At 37.1% G+C, this 27,690-nt stretch overlaps 1 protein-coding gene across 5 annotated transcripts; it reads right to left on the reverse strand.

Annotated features, from left to right (window-relative positions):
- Window positions 1-5,699: 5,699 nt before the first annotated feature.
- On the reverse strand, window positions 5,700-27,067 carry LOC121330871 (glycogen debranching enzyme-like). 5 transcript variants are annotated; one of them, XM_041277762.1, is made up of 34 exons: window positions 26,920-27,067; window positions 25,511-25,660; window positions 24,403-24,613; window positions 23,651-23,820; window positions 22,550-22,753; window positions 21,081-21,262; window positions 20,432-20,543; window positions 19,994-20,114; window positions 19,644-19,746; window positions 19,418-19,515; window positions 19,134-19,273; window positions 18,549-18,736; window positions 17,405-17,528; window positions 16,815-16,978; window positions 16,409-16,510; window positions 14,356-14,511; window positions 13,677-13,827; window positions 13,350-13,474; window positions 12,889-12,998; window positions 12,539-12,673; window positions 11,689-11,819; window positions 11,288-11,424; window positions 10,843-10,976; window positions 10,355-10,530; window positions 10,115-10,217; window positions 9,386-9,611; window positions 8,976-9,087; window positions 8,372-8,507; window positions 8,075-8,187; window positions 7,628-7,839; window positions 7,370-7,467; window positions 7,123-7,210; window positions 6,883-7,016; window positions 5,700-6,696 (listed from the first exon to the last, which is right to left on the reverse strand). In XM_041277762.1, exons 2-34 carry the CDS (start codon window positions 25,590-25,592, stop codon window positions 6,579-6,581), a joined length of 4,596 nt encoding a protein of 1,531 aa, XP_041133696.1. In that variant the 5' UTR covers window positions 25,593-25,660; window positions 26,920-27,067; the 3' UTR covers window positions 5,700-6,578. The 5 variants fall into 5 exon arrangements, with proteins under 5 accessions (XP_041133696.1, XP_041133694.1, XP_041133692.1 ...); XM_041277760.1 differs by lacking the exon at window positions 26,920-27,067 and adding an exon at window positions 26,806-26,911; XM_041277758.1 differs by lacking the exon at window positions 26,920-27,067 and adding an exon at window positions 26,384-26,556.
- Window positions 27,068-27,690: the final 623 nt, after the last annotated feature.

The following is a 27,690-nucleotide window of genomic DNA, read 5'->3' on the forward strand; positions in this document are numbered from 1 at the left end:
ACGTGGGCTTGGTATCAGACGATCACACCTTTCTAAAGGTGACACCTTTTTAAACAATGATTGGTGTCTTGGTGGTTACATCACAGACAGCACACAAGCTGTTGCTCTAGCCTGGTTCTAATGCTATTTTCACACTAGCACTTTTTAGAGTGGTGAGTGTTTTGTTCACTTACCTTTACTGACTACTTGACTCAACTAATCCACTTCTGTGGGTTTTGAGTCTGCACTAATTACATAGTACCAGAGTAATTTTACCCTGCATTAGTGTCTGTCTGTGCGTGTGTGTGTGTGTGTGTGTATAGGATATTATATAATATATATATAATATCTACTATATATAGAATATATATATATATATGAAATATATATACCTATATATATATTGTTTCCTGTCCATCCACAGTACAATATTCGACCACGGAACCCGGAATAGTGGTGGTGTCCGTACCATATAGTACCCTTGACGCGCCGGTCAATACCAAAAATGAATATATAATGTAATGTAAATATTACATTAATTTATTAAAAAATAAGTGTTTTCGTATTATTTTTGCATATATATGTTAATGTCCATCTATCTCTGTTTCAATTTTCTATTTAACATTGTTAAAATAAATGTAACATTTATATATATATATATATATATATATATAATATATATATATATATATATATATAACAGTTTATTTATATCTTATTATGTTTTCTTTTAATTCTTTTTTTTTTGAGGGTTGCTCCCCACATTTATTTTTTTTTATATAATATTATACAATAACATTCTGTAGAAAATGTCAAAAACAAACAAAATTTCTTAGTGTTATTATAAATATAATATTTATTATATAATAAATTTTTAAAACTTAGATTTATGTATATGAAATTTGGCGAGCATTAAAAAGATTTTTACAATGAATTCAAGACCCTTGTTAGAATTATTTTCATAAAAGCAAATTCTCTCTTTAGCTGTTAAGATAATGTGAAGACCTGGTCCATCATAAATGTGCTTACAAAGATAATACCAAAAAGAAGTTAAAAAAAAAAAAAAAAAAAAAAAAAAAAAAGCACAATAGTAAAAGAGATGTAAGAGTGCTTCCAAGTCATTATTGCAAAATGTGCAGTCCTGGTTCATATCAGTGAATCTGACAATGGAAGAGTTAGATGGATATATTTTATGTAAAATGTTAAAGTGTGTTTCTCTTACCTTATTTGGGATACAAAATGTATATGGAATCATCCAGTCCAATCTATATTGTTAATCAGATCATTCCAAAAATATTGCCCCTAGGAATAATTATATTTTTCTTTTTAAAATGATATTTAATAAGTTTGTTATTACATCTCTTATCATTGACAGGGGTACAAAGAATTCTAAGGTCAATTTCTTTTTTCCCCCATAATTTAGATGAATTAGTGTGTGTAAATAAACTAAGCCACATTGAAAGACATGCGCAGATTAAAATAATGCGAAGATGTGTTTACACATGCGTAGATTAAAATAATGCGAAGATGTGTTTACACTTGCGCAGATTAAAATACTGCAATGCAATGTCACCTCCAGCTTCGGTGTATCTACACTGAAAAAAAAAAAAAAAAACTAAGCTGCATCAAATCTGGGACTCGTTTCTAGTGTCAAAGCAGTATTAACGACTCACGGTTTTGACTACCAGATTTTAACGCCTGTATTCATTTTGCTGTAGTATGAAAACAGTAACACTGGAGCCCAGGAGATATGAACTGGTTCCTGTTTTATTGATGTGGTCGAACTCAAATTGGCAATGAATTATTCAATTTGAGTCTGACCATATTCCGTATGTGTTTTAATACTGACCCCATTAGCGCTAATCTTGTAGCAATAGTAAAATAAATCTACGACAAACTTTTCCATTGAAGACATTGAGAAAGATGGACTGGTTTGTCTACCACTTGAGTAACACAGTACATTAGAGGAACGTATATGTCATTGTCACCTGATACACTGACAAGCTACTGAAGTACCTGAAATACAAATGTCAATTGCAAAAAACAAAGCTCATAATGACTCAGCATTATTTCAACTATATTTCAGGTTTTTACCAATGACTGCATTGACGGATCTTGATAATCGCAAGATATTCCTGGAATATAAAATAACATATTAGAAAAAGTCACCACGTGCTTCCCAGCAGATTAAATGTTTAAATACTGTGTGAAAATACCATGATAAACTTTAATGGATGGTGCCTGGAAAGCCTCCAATTCCACAGCCTGGTTGAATTGAAATGCTGAGATAGTCTTTGGCAAAAAAAGTAGGAATGATAAGGATCGTAACCTTTGTCCTGGCTTCTGCAAAAATTAAGCAGGCTTTAGCTATTGAGAATGCCTGCATCTCACTCACCTGCTTTGCGGAGGTAATTGCAATCAAGAAAACTAATTTGAGCAGTAAAAAATTCAGCTCAGATAAATGCAAGGGCTCAAATGGAGGTTTCTCGAGGGCATCAAGCACCACGTTAAGCCTCCAGTGAGGAAACATATCCTTCATGTGCAACGAAAGCCGCAGGACCTCCTTTCAAAAATTCTCTACCAGGAAGACCATAGCTGTCAGATAGACGTTTACTGTAGAGGGGGATTTCCATTTGTCTAACAGTTCCTGCAAAACTTGCAGTATAACTGCCATGGGACAGGTTGTGGGGTCTAACTCATACTGGGAACATGTGGACGCTGCTCTGGCATTTTGCAAGGGGTCAATAACTCGATTGGACAGACCCAGATGGCTCAAATGCAACCATTCAGGGGCCAGAACCAGAGCTGCAGGCTGGATGGGTTGGGATGATTGAGCAGGTCGCAGCACTTGGGTAGTCCCCATGGCTGGCCGCTCAGGAGCTGCATCACAGCTGAATGCCACCCTTGTGGGCTAATAAGGGTCTATTAACCCTTTGCGGTCTTATGTTGGACCAGGTTTGACATCACAATTTTCCCTTTCCGGTCTGACATCATCAAAAAGATGTCAAGCACAGGTCTCTAGTAGTTTTTTTCTCCGGAAAAAGCAGAGAAAACCTTTCAATGGCCGAGCGAGACCGATAGAAGTGAACCTGACAAGCGCTGAATAAACCCTTGCAATCCGAGGGTCTACGCTTATTCTTGCTAAACCTCACTGTAGGAGCTCTCCCTTCGTAACACGAGGCTCTCTTCTCATTTCAGGTTCTCTGCATTAACGGATCACAGGCTTGGCTGTGCAGCTTTGTTTTATCTTGGTCTTTAGAAGTTAAATAGCCATGTGGTAACGGTTACATTTCATACTTGAAAGGGAACACTCAATTGTCAACTAGGATATGGACATTGAAGAATGACAAAGTGCAGTGCACTGAAAGATTAAACATAACAAGGTATTTTATTTAAATCAAAGAGTTTAACAATGGACAGGACAATACAGTATTTCAGAAGTGTTCACAGAACATTCCCCACTGGACCCCTAGAGACTTTTTTCAAACTCATAAAGAAGTTAATAAGCACTGTTGCTTTCCCCCCCACGTATTTGAGTAGACAAACATTACAGCCTTTAGGGTACAAAACATGAAATCCTCAAATCACTGTGAGAGATTATTGAATTTTAGCAGGCACCAGTGTTACAGCCAAAGATGTGGGGATTGACAGAACTGGACAACCTAATGCTCAGTACCTTGCATTTGCCAAACCAGAGTACGAAAGAGCCTGGACATGTGCGTACAAGATGTTACAACGCAGGGATCAGTCTTGTACAGACGCTTGCTGCGTCTCTTTCCCTGGACCACCCTGGAAAATTACAAACATTAATTCTCAAGCAGCAGTCTCTCCTATATGTTAAACACCCCCTTAAAATTGTTATTTAAATACTTGTTCATCTTATTGTACATTTTATTAGTTACATTTCTTTAAAAATAACACTGCAAGAGAGTACTACTTATTTCTAATACCCTGAAGTTTAAGTCTAATTTTAGGATTGAGACAATTCTAAAAAATAAAAACTATATGAACATAATTTAGATATTATATTTATTAAACAGTAAGGAATTAAAAATTGTGGACATTTATAATAAAAATATATCTAACAACTTAGTTAAGTAAGGAAATTTTAGGTCTGTGGTAATGCGATTACATTGGAAATTGCATTCAAAGCGAGGACAAGTTATTTCCATAGTTAATATAATCACCCAGCACAGATTTCGCCCATTGCACACACTGTTAATCCCAGCCCTGTTTTTACCTTGCATTACATCACCGAGTGATTGAGGACAATGAGGACATACATAATAAAATCACTTATCACGTTCTATTTTTGAAAAATACAACACAGCAACGTCACTGAAGTACACGCCCTTATGGACAAAGGGGCTGTTATTATAAAAAGAAATTTTCTTTTCCATTAGCGGAGTAAACTCCACTGAGGAAATACAGGAATATTTTACAATCCACTTACCTTGAGGTTTTAATATTGCAACAGTTTAATAACCCTACAGAGATTAAATGTTCAAGTATGGATCTTGTCATGTTTTTAGAATAGATGCGATCTTCTTCCTTTTACATGCATGACAGAGCTAGGTGTGTTCAAAACACGGTGGTTAAAACCTGTTCTAGCCTCTATAGAGGTCTTGGAAAGCTAACTCCTCTTGAAAAGGCTTAAAGAATGAAGTATTGAGCTATGCAGTACATGGATAACAAGACAACAGTGGATAATGGAAAAACGAAGAGAGAAACTCTACACTTTTGTACTGTGGGACAGACTGAGTGCATCTGTGGTTCTGAAATGTTTATTTTAATTGTCTAAAGTGTGAGGAGAAAGAGAAATTTCCCACAATCTCATTCCTAATATAAATGTATACCCAAGAGTTTTTTTATTGCGACAAACTGTACGTCTAAAAATGGATCAACTTTGTTTCCCTGTGCATTTTAGGTACAGCATCATATTCATCTACTCATAACAGACATACTACTTCACGAAGGTGGTCTTAGAAAAGGTTTTGCAAGTCGCACAGCATACAAATTAATTGAATGTGTCTTGGGGAATCAATTCAGAAATGGAGTATCATACTGTGTTGAGGATCTGAAGCACACGATAATCATCAACCAATATTGTGAGATATACTACAAAGTTGAAGGGATGTGCAGATGAGGGATGTACAGCTGGAAACTTATAAATCAACAAAATATAAAGACGGGGAGTTATACACGGCTCAATCAATATCTAAAAACACAAACTCATCTGTAGGATTTATAGGTCTTTTAGATCTGGTGTGGAATTCAACTAGACAGGTGTGTGTGTGTATATATATATATATATATATATATATATATATATATATATATATATATATATATATATATATATATAATATATGATTTGGAGTACTTTGTTTGTATAGTAACGAACATATCATTGCTACTTTGGTGTGATCAGTGTATACTTTGGGCAGTGTGGTTAAATTGACAAGCGACAGTCATACAAAATGCTGTATATATACATATTATTATTATTATTATTATTATTATTATTATTATTATTATTATTATTAATAACTAGATACTGGTAAACAAATGGTGTTAAAAACACTGTTCAAATAAAGAATGTTCAGACCGAGATATATAAAAAGTGATAGAGACACAATAAAAACAAAACATTTTTAAAATTATTGAATAAAACATGTAAACCACTTGGTGTGAAAGAATAAAAAACAATACCACAGGACTGCTTGAGGAGAACATTTATATCAGTAAAACACAGTGACATTAGGGATTTCTCTAAATCACCATTCACGGTATATCTGACAGAAACACAAGTGACCAAGAAATAAGCCATTACAGTGCATTTCTCACTGAAAAAAAAAAGGCCGTAACAATATCGTACAATAAGTGCACACAATAAAAACAAAAAGGCCCTGTTTAGACTGCCACCTCTGCAATGGCACATTACCTGGTACACAATTCACTCTCCCACAATAAACAGGCATCAGACCTTTGTTAACATGTAAGAAAAACACCACACAACACACATACAAACACAATATATTATACTCTGGAAGCATTCCTATGTGTTCAGGTTTACGTTACATCTAATTTATAGGGCAAGCTTATTAAAAGTCTATTTAATACCCAACAAGCAAATGCTAAGCACACTCACACAGTAGCTTCCCCCTCATCATTGGCTAAAAACTAGATTGTGTCTTTCTAGTCTTAGGATTTTATGTTAGAAAGACAACAGAGTTTAAACAAAACTGGGTTGAATACTCATGCACAGAAACAACAACAGGGCTTTATCAGTCTTTGTTGGGGAGAGTTAACTCTATAAACCTCAGTAACCAATAACCCATACATGCTTAAAAAAAAAGAAAAAAATACTGTCAATTAGCAGATGAATAAGCTGTATATGCTCAGATATCTTTTTTTGCACCTGATTAAGTCACATTTCTAATTTTTTTTTTTGACTAAAAATATTTATTTAGTCTGTGCAAAACTGTATAACTATTTTAAAAACATAAAAAAAATGCATTGACAAAAACAAAAATCAGCGCTGGGAGACTGAATGTTTTCTGAATAATCACTTGTATTTAAGATGGAATACAAACACTTCAGAGGTCGTAAAGGACCTCGAGGACAGTGGCGATGGACCAGGCTTGGGACTCGCAGCTGAACGGACAATACTGCCCATTCTCATTGGTGAGTTCTGGCAGGCCTTTCCAGGAAGATCTACAAAATTGAACAAAAATGTCAGAACAGCTTTAGAACCACCTTGAAAAAGACTTTGTGTCAAAGATTTCTAGAACATAGTGTTAGGATTGCTGTGTCTAATAGTATTTTAGTTTTAATCCCCCCACTGTTAATCTTTTATTTATATGAAGTGTGTACATGCACACACAGCTATTTGTGACATACCTCTCCAGGTGTACATAGTGGCGTGACAGGACATTCTTCACTAATTTCACGGTATTGTTGTACGCTTCTGTCCCCAGTTTCCTGGCAAAATACAGTTTGGCACGCAGAAAGTAACCAACTGGCCAAAGCCATTCCTAAAACAAAATAAACCATAGGTATAACAACATTTAAACAATACAGTTTATAAATCAGCCAAGCAGATACATTAAAACAGCGATGGAAAGCAGGTGTGCGACTAACCGGTCCCTGATGATAGTTGAAACCCTTAGTGACGTTATAGTTGTCATTGTCCAGGTCATTGTTGTAGACACCGCAGTACACCATGTCACTGTGCAGATGAAAAGCAATGTAAAGATGCAAATCATTTTATAAACAAAGCAGAAGTCTGTCAATAAACTAGCAATGTTTTTTTTTTTTTTTTTTTTTTATCCTAAGACAACCTTATGATGGGTCTCTTGTAGAATTTATGTCACACTCTTGTACTCACTCTGGATCCAAGGTCTTCATTCCCAAGGGACCAAGGAGCTTCTTCTCTGCCACTTCCAGGGCTTGCCAGGCCCTCTCTGGGGTGAACAACTCAGGAGCCTACAGTACAAAGACAGGGTCAACACAAGACACTGAGCAGACGTTCTCATGAAGGGACTGTGGAACTACTTCTCCTTGCAAGGAGCAACAATGGCTGCCACCAGCAAATTGCATTTAACAAAACACAAGTGTACAACAGCTATTTCTGAAGTGCACTCACCACCACCATGGCTATGGTGAAATTCGGTCTGAGCTGGTAGTCACACCAGGGGCTGGAGGCCCCATAGCTGTCCTTGTAAATCCCTCTCTTGTGAACCAGTTTCGGGTGCTTCTCATTAGGATCAGACAGGTCCTGAGACACATAGAACGACTTCTCAAAGTTATCTTGAATTGTTTTATTCCACTCCTCATAGGAGACGTTCACTCGTTTTCCTGCCAAACAAATATTTACAATTAAACCACACAATGCTGTAAGCAAAATCCATTTGGGTGAAGAAATTAAGATTTAAAAAAAAAAAAAAAAGAAAAAAAAAAACTTTTACAACACATACATTATGTGTTAGATTGTACAACAATAGAGTTAAGTTAATATAATTGGTTGAATTATATTATATTACATGCATTACTGTGAACACTGACGGATCCTGACAGACTGCAGCAGACGTACCATCTCTTATCACTGAGACAGCAGCGTAGGGGAACAGCTTCTCCTGGTGCAATTGCACCAGCCAGCGAACTGCTGATTTACTGAGACCCACTATCTCCACAGCAGACCCGTCCCTGCAATAAAATACACAGTTACAGAAGCACTTAAGCACCTCCATACAGTTTTGTGACAGAGCTTTAAATATTAGCATTCACGGTACTCATGAGAATATTTTCTTATTTCTAATTATCTGGATTAAATTCAAGAAAAAAAAAAAATCAATTCTGTCATAAAAATAGATTTGGATTCAGTTCTTGCCTTGGGGTAGCTGGTATTCCTCTGTTGCAGGCTCTTTCACTTTCTCCCATTTTATCCATCCATGTGCCGCAATTGTATCGATTTCCTCCAAACACAAAGCCAGTTTCAGAGTCCACTGCAGCTGAGACATTGAAGCCTGAGGGAAAGATATGCAAGATTAATCTTTCCAAAAGATCAGTCAATTAGGTGTCAGTATTGTGATTTCCTTGCAAAGTTGAAAGTTACACGTTTCATCACGTGTCCTTGTAATGCCTTTTCAAATATGGGCTGTACCCAAATGTCAGACAATGTTTAATCAAATTTGACCATAACGATTTTGATAACTTTGAGATTTGCTAAGGAATGCCCAGGCTAAGTATTTACAATTGGACCGATGGTTCCCATGATATAGTTAAAAAAGATACAGCATTCATGACAACCCCACAGTAGACAAAGGAGCTGAATGCTACTTAATGAGTTTGCTAGTTGTCACCTTTTTGTGATTTCAACTATAATTTGAGCTGTTAATCATGGAACAATATTATGTTTTAGTTTAATATCCTTACATACAGTACAGTATCAAAACACTTCAAGCATATCTATTAATACTACGTGTAGTATATACCTTCATCCCTCATGTGGCGGTCCAGCTGAAACCCAGCATTCCTTTCTCGGAATTCTATTCCCTGCATGTGACGCTGCATTGCCTCGTGAATGACATCATGCAGGGGTTGATCCTCGAACACAGACAACAAGAGCACAATGTTGTAAAACCAATTAACGAGAAATCAAGCTTACTAAACTATACCCCTTGAAATGCAATACTACAAAGTTTTAAATGCCAGCCTCCTGGTGCTTAATTGTCAACATTTAATTGATGGTTTTGAATTTCCATCAGCAATTTAAATTATTCAGTATTTAAAAAAAAAAAAAAAATCTAAAACTGAAAATTCCACAGGTGATTTAAGAAAAAAAAACTAAAATGTGTGCTATGACAGTATCTGGTGGATCAGATTTGTTTTCTGCCAGCCTTACCACTTTTCCAGCAGGCAGTGGATCCGAGTCATCAGTGGGGTACATTCTGGAGACGGGGCACTTGAGAATATCAGTCCCATTTGGAACAATGTTACAGTAGTCTTGGATACACTGCAGCCACCACCACACTGCATCTCGACAATTGTACCTTGCATGGACACCCTGGCCCAGAAGATTTGGGATCAGTCCATGTCTCAACGTGCCAGCAAAAGCAAGGATTATGTTTCTAAAAGATAAAAGAACAAGTATCAGGTGCTGTAGAGCAACACATAATACTGTAAATGACAGGAGTCGCAATTTACACCTGTGTAAAACTAGAGGATCTGTTGGTAATAGTGTCTGCACCCTGTGTCTTAACACAGTTATAGGGATTGCAAAATATATCAGGATTAATTTACTGGAATACGTTTAATTCCTTTTCCTTGTCATGTGCCATTTGTTCCATTCCACAATGTTTTCTGTTCAGCCACACGGACACTGACAACATTCCTTCATTTCTTTTGAGCACGTCTCTGTTCTGTCTTAATATACCCAACTTCTGTGCAAGCAATATAAAGACCCTCTCTTCTTTTTCAACAAAATTAATTACATTGTAAACAGCGACTATCCTGATGAACTGTTATGTTAGTAACCAACACTGAAAACTAGATTTACAAAAGTTCCAAAAAAACTAGGAGACAGAAGCTTGAACATGATGCGAGTAAACAGGAGTCCCTTTTGGAGACGCACCTGGCTTCCAGGTGTCTACCAGTCACCAGCATCAGTCCTCTCAGTGCAATGAACGTGTCTCGCCCCCAGCTCCGGAAAATACCAGAGGAAAAGTGAGGCAACCCTTAAAGCAAAGAAGACAAATGTTAACAGCAATGGCATTACAGACGCATGTTAGAAAATCAACACCATTACACCTGTATTAAATCTATTTTTATTTCAAGGGAAATAAATGCATTACATTAGCGGTAGATGGCTTACCGGCAGCTAAGGAGACACAGCACTGTTCCTTCTCCTTGCTGATGTTGCTGACGCGGTACGGAACGCCCTGCAGTGCAGGGGACAGTGGAGGGAGGTCAGGAAATCGTCCCACTCCACACATCTGCACCGAGCCCATAGCCAGATGCTTCACAAAGGTGGAACCATTCTGAACAAAACTGGAGAGATATATATATATATATATATATATATATATATATATATATATATATATATATATATATATATATATATATATATATATTTTTTTTTTTTACAAGAATAGCACACACAGAACTTGTGTGTTTCAAAGCTTTTTGAAGGAACATTCCACCTTGTTTTAAGTTTCTATAGAGGAGTTTCACTGGATATTTTTGGCCTTATTGTTAGATTAGCTGTGGATAACTAAGATTTTCTGCACAATGACCACGCTGCCATTAGAAAGGACATGATGATGGCATCTTAAATACTAGCTGATATTATACACCTACCTTGACATTTGCTTCCAGGTGGCATCTAGAAGGCTATTATAGACGCCAATGAGAATAGCATCAAAGTAGCATGGGATGAGATAGCGAGGAAGGTGCTGCAGGTATGTGAACATTGCCTGGAACCATTTTCCTACCTGGCAGAAGACAGAATGCAGAACTATACTGGAAAACACAAAACTGTTCTCATTTAAGACCACAGCCCATCACTTCATTAAAAGATGAAATTGTACACATACAAGTCATCTTGTGAATTAAATACAGAACTCTGATTGGCTAAAAATGACTTTTGCTTTAATTTTAAAATTCGAATATGTATACTCCCCCTGTGTTTAGAAATAGTTGTCTGAAGCCCCAACAAACATGTTGTAAATTTAGAAATGTCAATTCTGCAAGGTGATATTTGCTTGAGGATAAATTCCAAGCAAGTTCATATACTAGTTTGTACCTCTCCCAAGGTTCCTCCGCGCGTTATTAAACGGTTGCAAATATACTCCATCATCCAGTCTCCTGTCCGCAGATTGTCACAGAAAGGGTGACCAAGGTCATTCTTAGGACGGATATCTGCCATTACTGTCACTAGACCTATGTGAAACGAGCCATTTACAGATGGAAAAAAAAAAGATTATTAAATTGATACTTAACTGCCTAATTTATCTAACAATGACAGCACTACACAGCTTTCAATAGGGTTGGATACTGTATTAGAATGTGTTCAAATATATAATTTTATCCACAGTAAGTCTTATTTTCAATCACTCATGGCCTAATAAAAGCAGTTATATTTGGCCAGCATACAACAGCCAATTCATCATGCACCGTTACACAATGGCTGTTCTCATTCTGTACCTTGCAGTCCTGCATATTTTAGAGCCGTCCAGGATGGGATGTTGTAACACCCGCCACCATCCTCTTGCTCCTCCTCATTACAACGGAACAGGAGCACATTCATGTCAGCAAGGGACAGCGCCGATGCAAGACTACAATTGAGAAACGGTTACTATAGCTAGGGTTGCAGTTACCTGGTTATGTTCCTACCTATGCTAGTCTGTCTGTGGCAATACCATTCTCTCTTTCTCATATACATCACAGAACTTTAAATGCATCTTATACTGTATGTATTAAATGTAAGTGTAGGTCAGAGAAAAAAAGAGAGAGAGAGAGAGAGAGAGAGAGAGAGAGAGAGAGAGATTGCATAGTTGCATTTTTTGTTTGGTTCAGTTAAAACCCTGTAGGGGAATAATTGCATAGAACCATTACTGTACCTGTTTGTTGCTACTCTGTACTACCTTGTAAATACCTGCCCCCCCGTTCTTAATTAAACCAACTGAGCTGGCTCCAGCTTATCGGTTGATCGGGGCGAACCCACCTTTCCACCTTGTAAATACCTGTCCTCCTTTATTTGGCTCTAGCTTACTGGTTGAAAGGGAAACCACCTTGTCTCTCTGTAAAGGTATAGTAACTGTATGCTAACTCTGTATGGTAGAACACTGCTCGGGCTTCCTAACACTGATGTGTTGAGCTGTTCTCGTTTGCGCAAACTAATAAAGTTTTATATCTCTGAATATCTGCTGCAGTTGGCTCTTTTAGTTGCAGACCTGAAAAGTTCCACGACAACCCATTAGTGTATGTAAAATTGAAGTTACTATAAATGTTTTTTGATAAACATTTCATTAACAATATTGATGAGATTACTCACGCTGTAAATGGCGTTTTAAGTATGGGGTCTGCGTTGCTATCAGGAAGACTCCCCGATTTAAAGTGAGGGCTAAACTGGATTAGTTGATTTCGGAGGAAGCCAACATATTCCTGTGCTTTTGGGTCCAGACTCACTCTGCAGACAGAAAGGTAATGAAGTGAGGTACTTCAAGAAATGAAAATGCTGCATACAAGAACACAACATTAAAAAACGTATATTATTTATACACATTGTTTTAATGGAATGTTATTGTTATTGCTTGGTTCTCGACAAACTACAGGTATACCACAGTTTGGAAATTAAGCCATTCACAGATAATGATATCATCTTTAAAAATACAACTGGTTTACCTGAAGACAATCACGCTCCCAGGAGTTAGATGTTCAAATTCGATTTCTTGCACAAATTCATGGAGACCCTTGGCTGTCACTGCCTGCTTTACAATCTTGCTGTCTTTTAGCTGTAAATACATAAAAAGGGGAGTAAAAGTAATTATTTATTTTGAATCAGTCCTTCCTAAGTGTCTTTTGGTAGAGAAACACCAAAACATATTTTAAAGAAAATTCCCCTCTCCCGCCCCAAATTGACAAATTTAGAAATGTAAACACTAAGGATTACTAACAGTGAATTGCCTTGTCTGATGCAATGATCATGGGAATTACAGTGCATGAATAAAAGCAAAAGAAAATGCAATTCACTTGCCATTCTCCAAGCCCAGTTTTTTGACATGCAAATGTGTGTAGCAGCCCATTATTCTATAGCACACACCTGCAAGACACACCTGCATAGTTATTTAAAAGGTTTGGATTACCTTAATATGTTCTGTGATCTCTACTGTACCCTCAGGCAGGCCATTAATGCTCTCTTCATCCTTTCGGTAAGGCACAGCTGCTCTTTCCACTGTCCTGGCCTCCAGCACCACCTCTTCTATTTTACCTACAACAACAAAAAAATATATTAAACCAGGGGAAAAAAAAGTCAAGTAGTTCAACAGAAGTTACACATTTTAATAGAAATAAATACATAATTTTCAGCCGTTATAATAATTATATTGCACTATTTAACATTTATAAAATAAAAACGTTGTATTAGTTCCCCCATTTTGAATGTTATGGAAAGGTAAATCGACCTGCTTTACCTGGGATGCACATGGGAGGGACATCACTCCTGTAGAAGGAGGTTTGGGGGTTTCTGAAGGCAGTACGTGACACAGCTACAACCGACTGGTGGGAGCTGGGGCAGTGCCTGGTCACTGCAACAATGTCCTCATCTACCTGATCCACGTACACCTACAGCCACAAGACAAGGTTTTCATAGGAAGAAACTACAGTTAATGTGTTCCTCCTCAATCGCTTATTTTTTTAAAAAGGCATTCACAAAACAAATTAGCTCTCAACCCTTCTTGATCTGTGACTTAGTAAAAACAAAAACATCTTTCAAGCCCAGAATTGCTTTCCAAATTGAATGTCAGCATCGGCTTTATCATGCAATAAATTCCTGGAAAAACAATTAAAATAAAAAAATAAAAATTAATGGAAACAACAATTAAGCAAATCAAGGAAACGTAACACTATGAATCTTCTGCACATGGAAGTACAGCAAGTGAGCATGAAGTCCTTCAAGAGAAGAACTTGATCTTGTTTTATCAGGAATCAGTTCTTGTAAGCCTCTTAATCTATCAAAGTATGCAAAGCAAAAACTAGGTTAGAATCTCTGAAATAACTTGTAGCTAGAGTAATTATATATTTTTGTAAAATTAGCTCCTGTCAGCTATAAGCAGGTATGTGTTTTTCGAAAGGGTCCATTTGTTGCGTCACCTGTCCAAAGCCCTTAGCTGCCAGTTCCTGGTGCAGTTTGTTGAGGGCCACCTTCCCAGCGATGATGCCACTCTGCAGGTTCACCTCCCCCGGGGACGAAGCCTGTGCTTTAGGGTTCCACTTGGGATAGAACCGTTCTTCCTTAACCACAGAGATCTGGGCAAAGTGCAGAACACAGTACACCATTTAGACATGCATTCACTGAAAATAGGTTTTACTGCCATCAAAAACTGGCTCTCAAATTTAACTACTGTAAGAATACAGCAGATGTTGTATATTCCTGTTACTTTTTTATTCTTCCGAGTCAGGAGTGAGTGAAGTTTGGATACTATGTTGGCTTACAGTCAAGGGCATGAGATAAGCAGAAACAGATCCCCATAACAACATCAAAAACATATTGTGCAAGGATAAATACAACTGGAGCCATGCCACGTCCATTTCTCCTTCTCACATTATATATTTCTAAGAGCCATGTATGTAAACTGCTTATTAATAATCTGTGGCAAAGTGGTTGATTGTGTGCAAGTACAGGTGATTAAAGAACAGACAATTGTAATCCAGGTGAAAAGGTTTTATTTATTTTTAAGTTGTTGCCCAGCAAATAATAATCCGGTTTTTATTATACACCCACACAAAACACAAACACAAGTCCATTAGTGCATAAATTAGTTCTAGTGGTGCAAATGCAGTTTTATTTGTGACAAAGGTGACCCCGTTGGTAAACGAATGCAGCTGCCTTTACAATCTGCGGCTGCTACATTGTTTCCCTTCCAGGTCAATACATTCTTGCAACAGAGTCTCGCCTTTTTCCAGATTGACGAATTCCCGACCCGGGTCAGCCTGTCAAAAAAAAAAACCTCTGTCCTCGTTTAGCACCTTCACAGGTCGGGAGGGAGATTTACAACCAAGGTTCATTGTACTTCTGTCACATAACCATATGCGGGAATTGTTTGTATTTGAAATGCTGTGTGTGTGTCCTGCGCCTTCAGCAGATGTATGAATGATGACGCAGAAACATCCCACTAAGACCAGAGATAGCTACTATATTTTAGTATTAGAATAAAAACAAACTATACTTTTTTACTAACTACACTTTAGTGTTATGTATTTTCTTACACTATACTGATGGTTCCTTCAGTAGCTGCTGCTAGTAAAACATAACAAGGAAACATGTAAAGAAGGTACACAAAGTGCAGCTCAAATATACCTCTTTGCCATGGACACACAATGTTAATTTCTGTCAAACATGTACATGTATTTGCTGTTCCTTGGCTGTTCAAAATTACCACAATCCATTCATAATATACTTATACTTAAGGAAGTAGTACTTGGATACAAAAATGTTTAGTACAAGCTACCAATTAAAAAACAAACAAAAACAATGTGTGTTTGTCAATGAATCAAATACTTCTTAAACAATTAACAGCAACAATATTTTTAAAAAATTGAACAAGCACTGAACACATCTGAATTTATTTTATTAAAGAAATCAGATTAAAGAACATAAACCAGTTGCATTGCAATGCGATCACTAAGTCGGTACCCAGAAAGCAGATAACATGTTACACACGTCCACACACACACACACACACACGATATATCATGGGTGTCGGGATCCAGTATAAATCCGCTATATAATCGAGGTCCGCGATATAGCAAGAGACCCACAGAAAAACAAATAGGCTAACAAATAAATACTGTACAACCACATCTCGCCGTAGTCCCAGGTTTATTTATGACATACTGGTGTAGGAGCCGAGTCCCAGGTCACATTTAGGAGGTCCGTGGACGAAAAAGAATCTTTTAAAGAATATTTTCATAAAAAAGTGGTAAACCATTTATATATATATATATATATATATATATATATATATATATATATATATATATATATATATATATATATAGAGAGAGAGAGAGAGAGAGAGAGAGAGAGAGAGAGAGAGAGAGAGAGAGAGAGAGAGAGAGAGAGAGAGAGAGAGAGAGAGTATTTGCATTCACCCATGTCATGTACCCTTATCATAGCTGTTCTGAACAGGGTGTGCTCACTTACTTGATGGGGCACCATTTCATCATATCCCCTTGTACTTCCTGTAGCACAGCATGCCATGGAAACAATTGCTGAACTGGGGAGAGAATCATACATGGAGCGGAGCTAGAAAGAGAAAAAACATAGGTGAACAAAAACTAATCCTGCCCGGAGATATATTTGAAAAGCAAAGTTATTGGTCATAGCATGGCTTGTAAACACTGTGTTAAAGTGTTTGTGAGAAAGTATGAATAACTGAATCACTGTCAAATGGAAGTAGTATAAATTAAATCTGTTTATTTAAACTAGCATCTATTAAAAGAAGTGTCCTTAGTTTAATTGATGCATATTTTGTAGAGACCATTTTAAGAAACCTGGAATGGCTTAAAACACTGGACTTTCTGACTGAAATTCTGGATGACAAATGTACCTGAATAGGGCATTCGTTGTCATGGGTAACGTCCATAAAGAGCGCGTGAGCGATGCTGGGTACTAAAGGCCTCAGACAGGGCTGAAAGAAGGAGCCAACGGGGTTTCCCCCAAACCGGTACACCAGCCTTCCTTCCTCTCGACTGTTAGAAGCACTCATAGCCTCTGAATGATACATAAAAAATAAATAAATAAATACAATAACAATAAAAGCAAATCAGTCAATCAACAGAGAATGTCATAATACAAGTTAATAATCTATTATTCCACATTTATCATGCTGGGTTAAAAATCATTCCGCTTTTAACTAAAGCAAGCCTAGTATACGGAAGTATTGCACTTCCTCTAAAAGCAATATAGCAAATGGTGTTTGTGCAATACTGAATAACAAGGCAGACATCTTGTGTTTTCAACTAACCTGAAAGGCAAAGATTCAAGATATTTTAAACAAAGACAATGAAGAACAGATAAGAATTTCAGTTATTCATACAAATTATTTTGTACACACTTTTCATAAAAAAGACAGCATTTCTTCATTTATGGTTAATATCACTCACAATAACTGCCCTACGCAAAAAGCAAGCAGCCTACCTCGTACGAGGGAACTTATTCCCAGTTTAGTCACAAAGAAATTGTCCAGCTCCTCGCTTCCAGTAAACAGCTCAGCCACCACATACAAATCAGGCCGTATCACCCTGGCATGGTCCAGCAAGTACTGCAGTCAGCAAAGCCAAAGGGAGCCATAAAAGCAAGGGTTAAACAAAGAGAAGCAAAGCAAAGGTACCAGAGTGGGCATGAGAGAGAGAAAGAAAAGAGACAGAAAGAAGCCCAGAAAAGGAGGACCGTAAAATAAAGAAATGTAAAAAAAAAGGAGGAGTTCAGGATGACAGATAAATGTGCAATTTAAAAAACGAAGATGTGTTGTAATAAAATGAAGGAAGAATTTAGTTAGTAAGTTGAGAAGATGAAAAAGAGTTAGAAACAAAACAAGACAGCCAAAGATCAAAAGTTAGAAGCGTAGGTATAGGGACAAAGAAAAAGAAAGGAGACAGATTTAGTTTCATGCTGCATCAAGGCGGCCGGTGAGCTGGTTGCGATCAGTACCTCTGATCAGACTGGTAATCCCCAGGCGGTTGACAAAGACATTGTCGATAAGTTCACTGCCTGTAAAGAGCTCTGCTATCACATAGAGATTAGGTCTGACCGACCTGGCCGCTGCCAGCATCTCCTACAGATCACAACACAATTCACTCCTTAAGCAACTGGGAATCAATTGGGCAAAAATATTTCTTGCAATCACAGAATTTATTACCCTTAATGAATATTTTCATTAAGGAAAAAAAACACACTCAAATCTCAGAAGAGAATGCTTCTCCACATTACAGAGAAGTTTGGTTCCTCAATTAATTTTAGTTAGACAGCAGTACACAAATCAACAGGGCCTTATTCACAGTGCTAACTTTGCATTGCTTTTAGATTGAAAAACAAACTGCTAATGGTACAACACTGTGTAGACACAACTAAGGAGCTCTTTAAAATGAACCTCCTGAGGTTTGTTTTAGCTTTTTCTGAAGCTTTGGATTACCAAGGTTCACAAAAAATGTAAATAAAAAACTTGGTATGAAAGGTATGAACTTAGCAAACTTGAGTATAGTATAGTTCATCATTTCTTACAGTTACTGTATTTCCTTTTGAACCAGTGAAAATAAATACAAACAGTGGACATGAAGTATACCTCGGCCACATGGAGAGGCGTAGAGTGACAGTTGTCGAGCCGCACTCCACAGAAGTACTTTGCCGTGATTTCGGTGTACTTTTTCATGTGAGCCCAAAGATAAGGGCAGTCTTCAGGGTTATTGCCATAACGGAGTTTGACGCTGTCTCCCCAGCAAATTAATTCTCTTCTCAGGTAAACATCTGAGCCTATTAAAAACACATCATTGTTATTTACAGATGATGACACACACCAGAAACTCTGGTATCCAAACAGAAAGTGGAAATGTTCAGAAAAATGCATTTTCCTAACAAGAGCGCCGCATCATTCAGACTTCTTGTGATACATTGCCACCTAGTGGTGTTAACCCATAAAAAATAATTACATCAAGTGCAACTGAAAAACAGAAATACAATTGTTGTATTAATTATAAGTCATCAAAGGTACATGGGGTTCTTTAGCTCCCTTTTTATGTTGGGTAATCATACAAAGTTTAAAAAATGATATTCACTTCAATGACCCAACTGCTCACTGTTTTTGCATGAATTAAGTTTTGAATTGGAATCTAGATGAAGATGGCAGTCTGCAGCGATCCAGTGTAGTCACCTGGCTCAGCAAAATTCCTGAGTGGATCGTCCGCCATCACCCAGCCATTATGAGCCAGGAAGTGACATGCTTTGTCAGATTGGTGCATCAGCTGCTCCTCCAGTTCCAGGCTCATTTCTTCAAACCTGTATGTGAAATACCTGCACACCAAATGTCAAGATTATTACCTGATTACAAACACCTTGAATACAGACTGAGGATAAATTACCCACCACCTGTCTACCAACCAGCACTTACTGTGCAGCGGTCACAGGAAGCTAGGGATTGAAATATCTGTAACCTACCTTGTTACCAAAGGATCTTTACGAGTCACTGGGCCCAGTTTGGGACCATGGTCGGCAAGACGTTCATAGACAACATTGCCCAGAACACAGTTAACAGCCTGAAAATAAACGTTAACAAAACATTAAGCTAAATGTTGGGGAATTAAAATCAGTTGCCGATCACAGGCAATAAGTAGTATTATGTAACGATAAATGACAAATAGTCCAATTCGTCAAGTCAGAATACCTGCTCCTGGTGATACTGCAGTTGCTTGTAACGCGCTCCATTCAGCTCCTCTAACCTCTTATGAAACCAGTGGCAACAATCAAGTATAGCTGAGGGCTCATTACTTTAGGAAAAAAAACAAATCAACACAACATCTGTACAACAAGCCATTAGCATTATCTTGTTCACAGGACAATGCTTTTTATACAATCGTGCAGCAATTTTGCTTTACTGTACCATGTAGTCCATTGTACCAGCCACTAGAGGGCAACCTTACAACTATGTAACCTTAGCAACATTCAATACTTCATGCCACAAGCAAAGTTAAAAATGCAATACAACTGCACAGACATATGTTTCTTGTACTTTACCTGTTTGGTATGAAGGTTTCCAGTGCTATGTTCATATCTATGGTGCTGCCAAATCTTCTGTACAGAGGATCCTGAATGATCTTGAGAGATTTTTTAGGACCAGACACAATATTTCTATTGCCTAAATTAGGAAACGAATATGTCAGTGTTTAAATAATGCATCATAAAATAACACTTTCATTAATGTGTTAATAGAACAGCACGTTTAGTTATCTAAACATATATTTTCATTGCTAAAGCAAACAGAACCAACTAAAAACATAAACTTCAATTGATTTTGAAACTCCGAATTCATTCCACCACCAGAGATTATGGTGTGTTCCCAAAATAAAGTTGGATCACAAATTTGACTGTCACACTAAAGTGACCATTACTACACTCAGTGAATCTTCAGAGAATTAACTTCTAAAACTTTAGATAATATTTCTGCACATTCACCTTCAACAAGGAGGTTTCGAAACTGCTCCACAGTTTTTTCCACATTTATTTGGAAAAACTGCCACAATTTAATCCTTGGATAGATATCTTCCCACATTATTCTGCGAATTGCCTGTAAAGAAATCATTACTGTTCATCTACACAACATCAATGCCGTCAACAGAATTCAGGTAATTAATATATATGGTAACCTACAGCACATACCATATAGATTGGGGGGGGGGGGGGGGGGGGGGGGGGGGGGGGGGGGGTATGAAATTGGTTTTCATGCAAACAATATTTAAATCCCAGTTAAGGTAACAAAGACAAAGTTTTTGTTTACAGTAACTGAATATCTGCTTTAAAGTATATCTGACTAGAATTAAAACATTTAGGTACTTGCCTGATGACTTCTGTAATACTGCAATTTTAGAATCATGTAAAAGGCGCAATTATCACCATTCAATCATTCAATAGGAAATCATGTTTATTATGACTTGATAAACACCCAGAGACACCTACACCCTATCTAGACACATGAGCACAATCTTTTAATATGCAAGTTGTTTGAATAAATGGCATGCTTTGGAATCTTGTGAAAATCTTCAAATACAAATTACTTTATCAAGGAATCATTAAAAAAAAAAAAAAAAAAAAAAAAAACCCTCACATTTAAGTGTTCATCGTTCTCAATCAGAGCAGGTAATCCTTTGTCCTTGTACTTTCCATCAGCTACGTCACATGTCAGATGCCAGAGAGCCCTGTCCAACAGCCAGGCTGGTTTCAGGTGAGGTGAGTTCACAAGGTTATAACCACACTCAGGGTGTTCCATTAACCACTTACTGTTAGCAGCTGTAGGTTAAAGCAAGAGATTCCCATAGTTAACACGGCTAAACCGCCAACGGCAACCTCAGCATTTATTTTTAAACCTTAAGTAACATAGTGTATTATTACATGAAAAAATCGCATCATATTGAGATTACACATAATCTAGTGATCGGTGGAAGATAGGTGTGATTTTCTGAGATGAAATGCAAGAATAAAAATGCAATGGGACTCACAAATGAAAAGCTGTAACTTTTCAGCAACTTAATGTGCACCAGTTTTTTAAATAAGATGGCAGTTGTTTGAGTGAAATTGGTTAATCAATCGTTCTACTCCTTGATCTGGAGTAATTTAATACAACAGCATGAATAAAAAAAAAGAATTACTGTGCAGCACAAAGTAGTGCAACAGAAATCACACTTACTCCCCCCTAATAACTCTAGATGTCATGGTATTTAAGAAGGGCAGCGGATTATATTTCAAGGAGCGTCTGACCTTTACAAACTTTGGTTCCATGCCAGTAAAAGAAAATTGTGCACTGTACTGTACTCCCCCCACTAAAATAAAAAACAAATGCCTGTACACAAATCCCCAAAAAGGTTGAATGGTTTGTTTAAAAAGATTTAAGGATTAATCAGTTGATGGCAATTCAATTGAATGTTATTAATAAAGTGAAACACAAGTTGCTTACTGGATTTATTTTCTGTAACAACAAATGCTCTATTCAAAAAGCTAATTAAAATCTCCAACAGAGGCCACATTCATTGGGTCCACCTTCACATAATGTTCAGTACGCAGCTCAGACACAAAAAGCACTGTGCTCGGAGCCACACATTCTTCTGTGTTTTTTGGCTTGGCTTCAGTTCCTTTGTAACTGGGAGACGTGTAATTTCAGATTAGTTTGATATTTCAGGACGATTGTACTGGTACCCAATGCAGACTACAAGCTACATCAACGCTAAAACAAATCACCTTGGCAACCTCTTCACAGTTCCAATTCTAAGATGTAGTAAACATTAACATTCTACAGTAAACTACTCAAAAGATCAGGAGAGAGGTCATCAACTACAGCTAAAAGTACAACTTCTGTAACACATCAGCCGGACTGTTGGTCAAAATTATAAAGTTTAAAAGTTTATGAACCCTCAGAGAGGTTTCCCATCCCTTTGTAATACATCAGTTCCACTCCAATAATATCATTACTAATTTTGAAAGTTATGCATAATCATTAATCGTCATCAAAGCACCACAGCTAAGCATTTGGCTTGCTTGTGTTGATTCTCAATGTGTTTGACCACTGCAATGCTTACATACCAGTGTGATTATAGACCACATCAGTAATGCAGATGATATTCCATTCTGTCTTGAGCTTGTCCATCAGTTTTCCAACATCTGCCCAGCTGTATTGTTTCTCTTTGCTAGAGAAGTCTGGGTTGAGCTCTAACTGATCAGCCAGAGAATAGCATGATCGAGACAAACCCAGTGTCTGCAGTGGCGTAAAATGAATCATATTATAGCCTGAAAAAAACAGGGACATCTGCTGTCAAATCAATTATGTAAAACTGGCATCAACACTGAAAATGAACAACTTAGAAATCCTTTTACAGAGTTACAGGACAATTACAGGCAGGGGCGCTTCAGCAACTACATACTTGATTGCAGTTAGAGTGCCATACGCCCTCTAAATGAAGACAACTCATTAACAAAGCAGTTTTACACATATTCCTGGGGAAAAGCATGTGGTGTACAAAAGTGACACACAGCAGTTAACAGCAGCTAAAGAAGGTGGTATGGTCAGAATATTTTCTTCTAAGCAGCTCTGTTTTAACCTTTTTGCCCCGGTCGACTGCTAGCTGCCAAGTTTCACTGCTCTTGCCTTGACCAAATGCATTTGTGAACTGGTAAAGTGATGACACCACACTATTACAGCGACTTCAGTTTTTGGCTTTAAGCACAATGAACAATAAACTAAACTTTTATTCCAATTATTAACATGCACAAGTTAAAGAAGAAATGCAGTTTATGGTTAAATGTTTGTGTAAAACACTACAATAATGTTTAATAATTTGTCTAACTCACAATAAGTTTTTACCTCAATAACCTTTAATCTTTTCAACCACCAAATTACTGTAATACCAAAGGTTTAAGCTGGTAAGCTAAACCCACATTTACAGAGGGAGAGAGGATTGCAAAATCATTCTAGTTTTAAGAATTATGTCAGTGTTAGTATCTGCTGCCTTCTGTTAATGCTGCCTTGCATAATTGAGTGACAGTAAGCAATATGATTTTACCTACAATAAAACAGTTTGAAATGACACTGACACAACCATACACACACACATATACATATATTGCAACAAAATAAAAATGTAATTTGGACAGACCAATATTAAATAGCACTGCTCATCTCCATACCTGACTCTCTGGCAACTCTGAGTCTGTCTGGCCACTCATCTAAGGGTCCTAGGCACTTGGACAGGTATGTTTGAATACTGATGCAGTCCAATGGGAGAACACGGTTATCAGCACCAACACGCAATACAGGGTCAACCACGATATAGCCTGCTCCATGCTTGACTTCTTCCCTAATCAAAGGAAAAGAAAAACACGGGTCATTTAATTACAGTATACAACTTTTGTGAGTTATTATAATAAACTAAATCTCTCCACACAGCGTGTTAACTTACAAGAGGTTTATACAGTACATTCAGGATACAGTGTGGATTTCAATAATCTGTGTTCCCGATTAGCATTATATATTCTGGGTTATTACAAAAACAGGAATATGTCTATAGATTTACAGCATACTAAGCATGTTCAGGAGTGAGGGGATCCTAATCTGCATCATGGTGACTACCTTTTCTATAATCTTTGGTGTTGGCTATATCTTGGGATTGAAATCACTGTCCTGAATTTTATTAAACCTTGAAAGGAGACAGAAGTTCTATTCTACCTGCAATGTGTTATTTACATCACTGGCAGAGGTCACTTTTTAGTGAAAAATACAACAAAATATTACATTGGCATTATAATTAATATATAACACATTACCCATTGTACTGAATTACCCTCTGAATTTTAATAGGCAAAGCATTAGGAACATTAGGGACCAAGAGAAATAAAATCTAATGAAAAACAATCTAGCGAAAAATGTCATTGAAACTCACCCAATACCAAAATGATATTCGTAAGATCCTGCTACCCTCAGATCAAGTTTACAGAACTTATCCGAGTCATCTTCCCTGCCTGTTGGGTTAATCCACTCCAGAGTCCGAAAAGCCCGTCGGTTCAACTTCTCTCCCGGAGACGGATAATTAGTGCAAACATTTACAGCTTTTCCTTGCAAAGTCGGACCCAAGCGGAACTGGAGCTCATACCCTGAACACACAAAGACAAAAGACATAGCAATATGCAATCTGTTCATGCTGGACAATAGCTGCTTGCTTTGTGTTTTTGTATGTCTGTTTGCATATTAAATGTGCATGCAAAGTTAGATACAAATTGATAACTATTCATTTAAATTGTAAAAGAATATTCACACATGAAGACCTCAAAACAGAAATATGCACTATCCATAACTATTACTATTTTTTTCTTCTGTAAATTATCAAAATAAATGTTTATTTTGATTGAACAAAGGGAATAAAGTTTAATCAAAATCGACTGACTCTAAACTTAGACAAGATAAAGCTGTATTCATGGGTAGTGGTTTCAAGAACAGTATGCCATAACTGTAAATGTTTAACTGTGTTTATATACAGTATGTTGATCTACCAGGAGTTCTTGCATTTGTATAATTAGTATCAGCCCAATACTTCCAACATTCTTGATAGTTCAATCTCTATAGAGCATGGAAGTGTTACACTAAATTCTAAAAGCTGAAAGCAGCACACATTGTCAAGTAGATCCAGAGTTTTCCCAAGTCAAAGCTGGTACCAATACTCAACCCGTTTAAACCTGCTGTCCTATGGAAGGAATTGAATGTTGTATGCAAAGTCCCAACAGAATTTTAACACAAAATATTTACGATATTCAGAATGCTCTAAGTCCTTAAGACGAAGGTTATCACAATTTGTTTAGTTCATTTATAACTTAAACTCATCAGAGATCTTTAACACACACACACACACACATATATATATATATATATATATATATATATATATATATATATATATATATATATATATATTTTCCTCATTCCTGGATCCTCCAAGTCTTAGCTCAATTACAGTGGAAAACTGCAAGACAACATTGATGGGGCAATTACGTTACCTTGCTCCAATCTGAAGAGGGTCCTGTCTAGCTTTTCCATGTCGTTCAGAAGCAGCACTCTAATTTGCTTGCTGGACCCCATTGTTGCTTTTCTTGGAACGGGCCTCTGTTACGTGCAAGAAGGAAGGCACGGGGATTTTATGGGACCACCTTAAATGAAAAGGAACACAGTTACACCTGCACCATTAGAAGAACATTCGTAAAAATCATGAAAACGTTTACAACCTACATTTTGTAAAAAGTATTCAATAAAACTGCTTAAAAAGGAAAAGTATTCTTCAATGTGAATAACGAAATTAAATTCACACAAGGCAATAGCCGCGTTACTCCTTTTTTGCGCGAAGATAGGTATATCCTTGAAATCTGACCATTAGGTAATAATGCTTTTGCTAGTCATCAGCTACGAAACAATATACGTATGTTTCAACTGGAAACATCCAACGCCAGCTATAGTTTTCCCTTTCTAAAATTAGCGACACTTGACCGCTTCCAGGTGCCTTCTTGTCAAAGTGCTACATAGCACGTTCAAACTTTGAGTTAGGAATGTTTGCCCGTCACACACTGATCACCGGCCTCTCTACAGTACAGTACTGTAGTAGCTAAGTAACTGTTTTTGGACAACAGCTAAGAGAAGCAATAGTTACTAAATGCTCATATTCTTCCAATGCTCCTTCCTATAAACAGTTTATACGTAGTCCTATATAAACACCGATAATAACATTTATTTTGCCGGTGAAAAGCTATAGTTAATAGAACATCTTGAAGAAGCTTCATATTCGTTAAATCAACAACGCCAAATAAAGATCCATACACTATGTATTAATACAAATAAACAGGCAGCGCTACAAAAATATTCTCAATTGTACCCCTCACCTTTTGTTCTTGAATCCCAAAACTTATTTTTTTTAAAATCTTTCTGATCAAGTAATCAAACACATTTATGTATTAGGCCGTAAGCTAAATTCAATTTGTTCTATCTCGCAATATACCAGAAATGACACTGTCTACCGTCACGAAACATCCCAGACACTGCTACCCCACCATCCACAATTAACTACAACGCAAAGGTCAAGAATGCCGGTCGAAAAAGGTCATGCTATTTTGAGTGCACTGCCCCGACGTAGCCTTATAGAATTTCAATTTCAAGTCTGCAGTGCAATTTTACTCTAGAATTTACAGAGTATTTGTTATGAATGTAGTTTTTTGCTCAATGGCAAAAATGTATACATTGTTCCACAACTACCTGTTAAACACCACAAAATCAATGCAATGAAAGGGTACTCCACTGTACAAACCTTGTTTTCCCAACTTCGTCCTGAGCCCACAGCAGTCAGCTGTTCCTGCAGCCAGAAGAAGAATCGGCGCGTTTTTTTTTTTATTTTAACCTTTTACCTCTGTATAATACTAACCTTGTGACAAGAAGAAGGCAGCCAAATGCAATATTTGGTACTGTCTGACCGATTATAATTGTGAAAATATGTGTGTTTATTCATATGTTTGCTGCAAGTGAAATCAAATATGTCTTCTGGTATTGTGGTTCAGAACCGCCATGTTTGTGAGTGGCAAAACAGAGGAACTGACATCTCACAAAAATATTCTATTCCAGGTGGTTACGTCAGGTTTTTAATATATGGCCACTTATATATAGACCTTTATATATATATATATATATATATATATATATATATATATATATATATATATATATATATATATAGACACACACAATTATTTGATTACATTAGCATTGAGTTGACTTAAAAGCGACCCGGTGTGTTCGCTAGGCAGCACCAGGACCTCCGCGACGGGTTTCCACCGCCTGAAGTACTGTACTACTTCCAATCGTAGATTCATATTAACAAAATAATATTAGAATTCAATGAGAAACCGTGTAACCGTTTAAAGGAGATCTAGCGTTCCCAGGTGGGAACATCACATTATTATTATTGTTGTTGTTGTTGTTGTTGTAGTTGTTATTTTTGGTGAATACCTTGTCAAAGTACTATAGAGTCATACAAGTATTATTGTACACAAACATCCATTATATGGCGTAAAGTTTAAAATCAGAGTCCAGAGCTCTAACTACTACCACAGCCAGGGCCGGATTAACCATTGAGAGTGGGCCCAATTTGTGGAACCATTGTAAAAGACAGGGCATCGACAGAGACGTTTTTGCGCGC

Source organism: Polyodon spathula, chromosome 18, assembly GCF_017654505.1.
Source record: "Polyodon spathula isolate WHYD16114869_AA chromosome 18, ASM1765450v1, whole genome shotgun sequence".
Lineage (NCBI taxonomy): Eukaryota > Metazoa > Chordata > Actinopteri > Acipenseriformes > Polyodontidae > Polyodon > Polyodon spathula.

Bases quoted from the DNA above. Each gene is read 5' to 3' on its own strand.
- LOC121330871 (XM_041277762.1), bottom strand. From the start codon at position 25,592: ATGGGGTCCAGCAAGCAAATTAGAGTGCTGCTTCTGAACGACATGGAA. The intron at 20,115-20,431 runs GTGAATGTGCAG...TTCCTAATTTAG, and splicing joins TCGAAACCTCCTTGTTGAAG to GCAATAGAAATATTGTGTCT. The intron at 13,475-13,676 runs GTAAAGCAGGTC...TTGTTGTTGTAG, and splicing joins CCCTCCCATGTGCATCCCAG to GTAAAATAGAAGAGGTGGTG.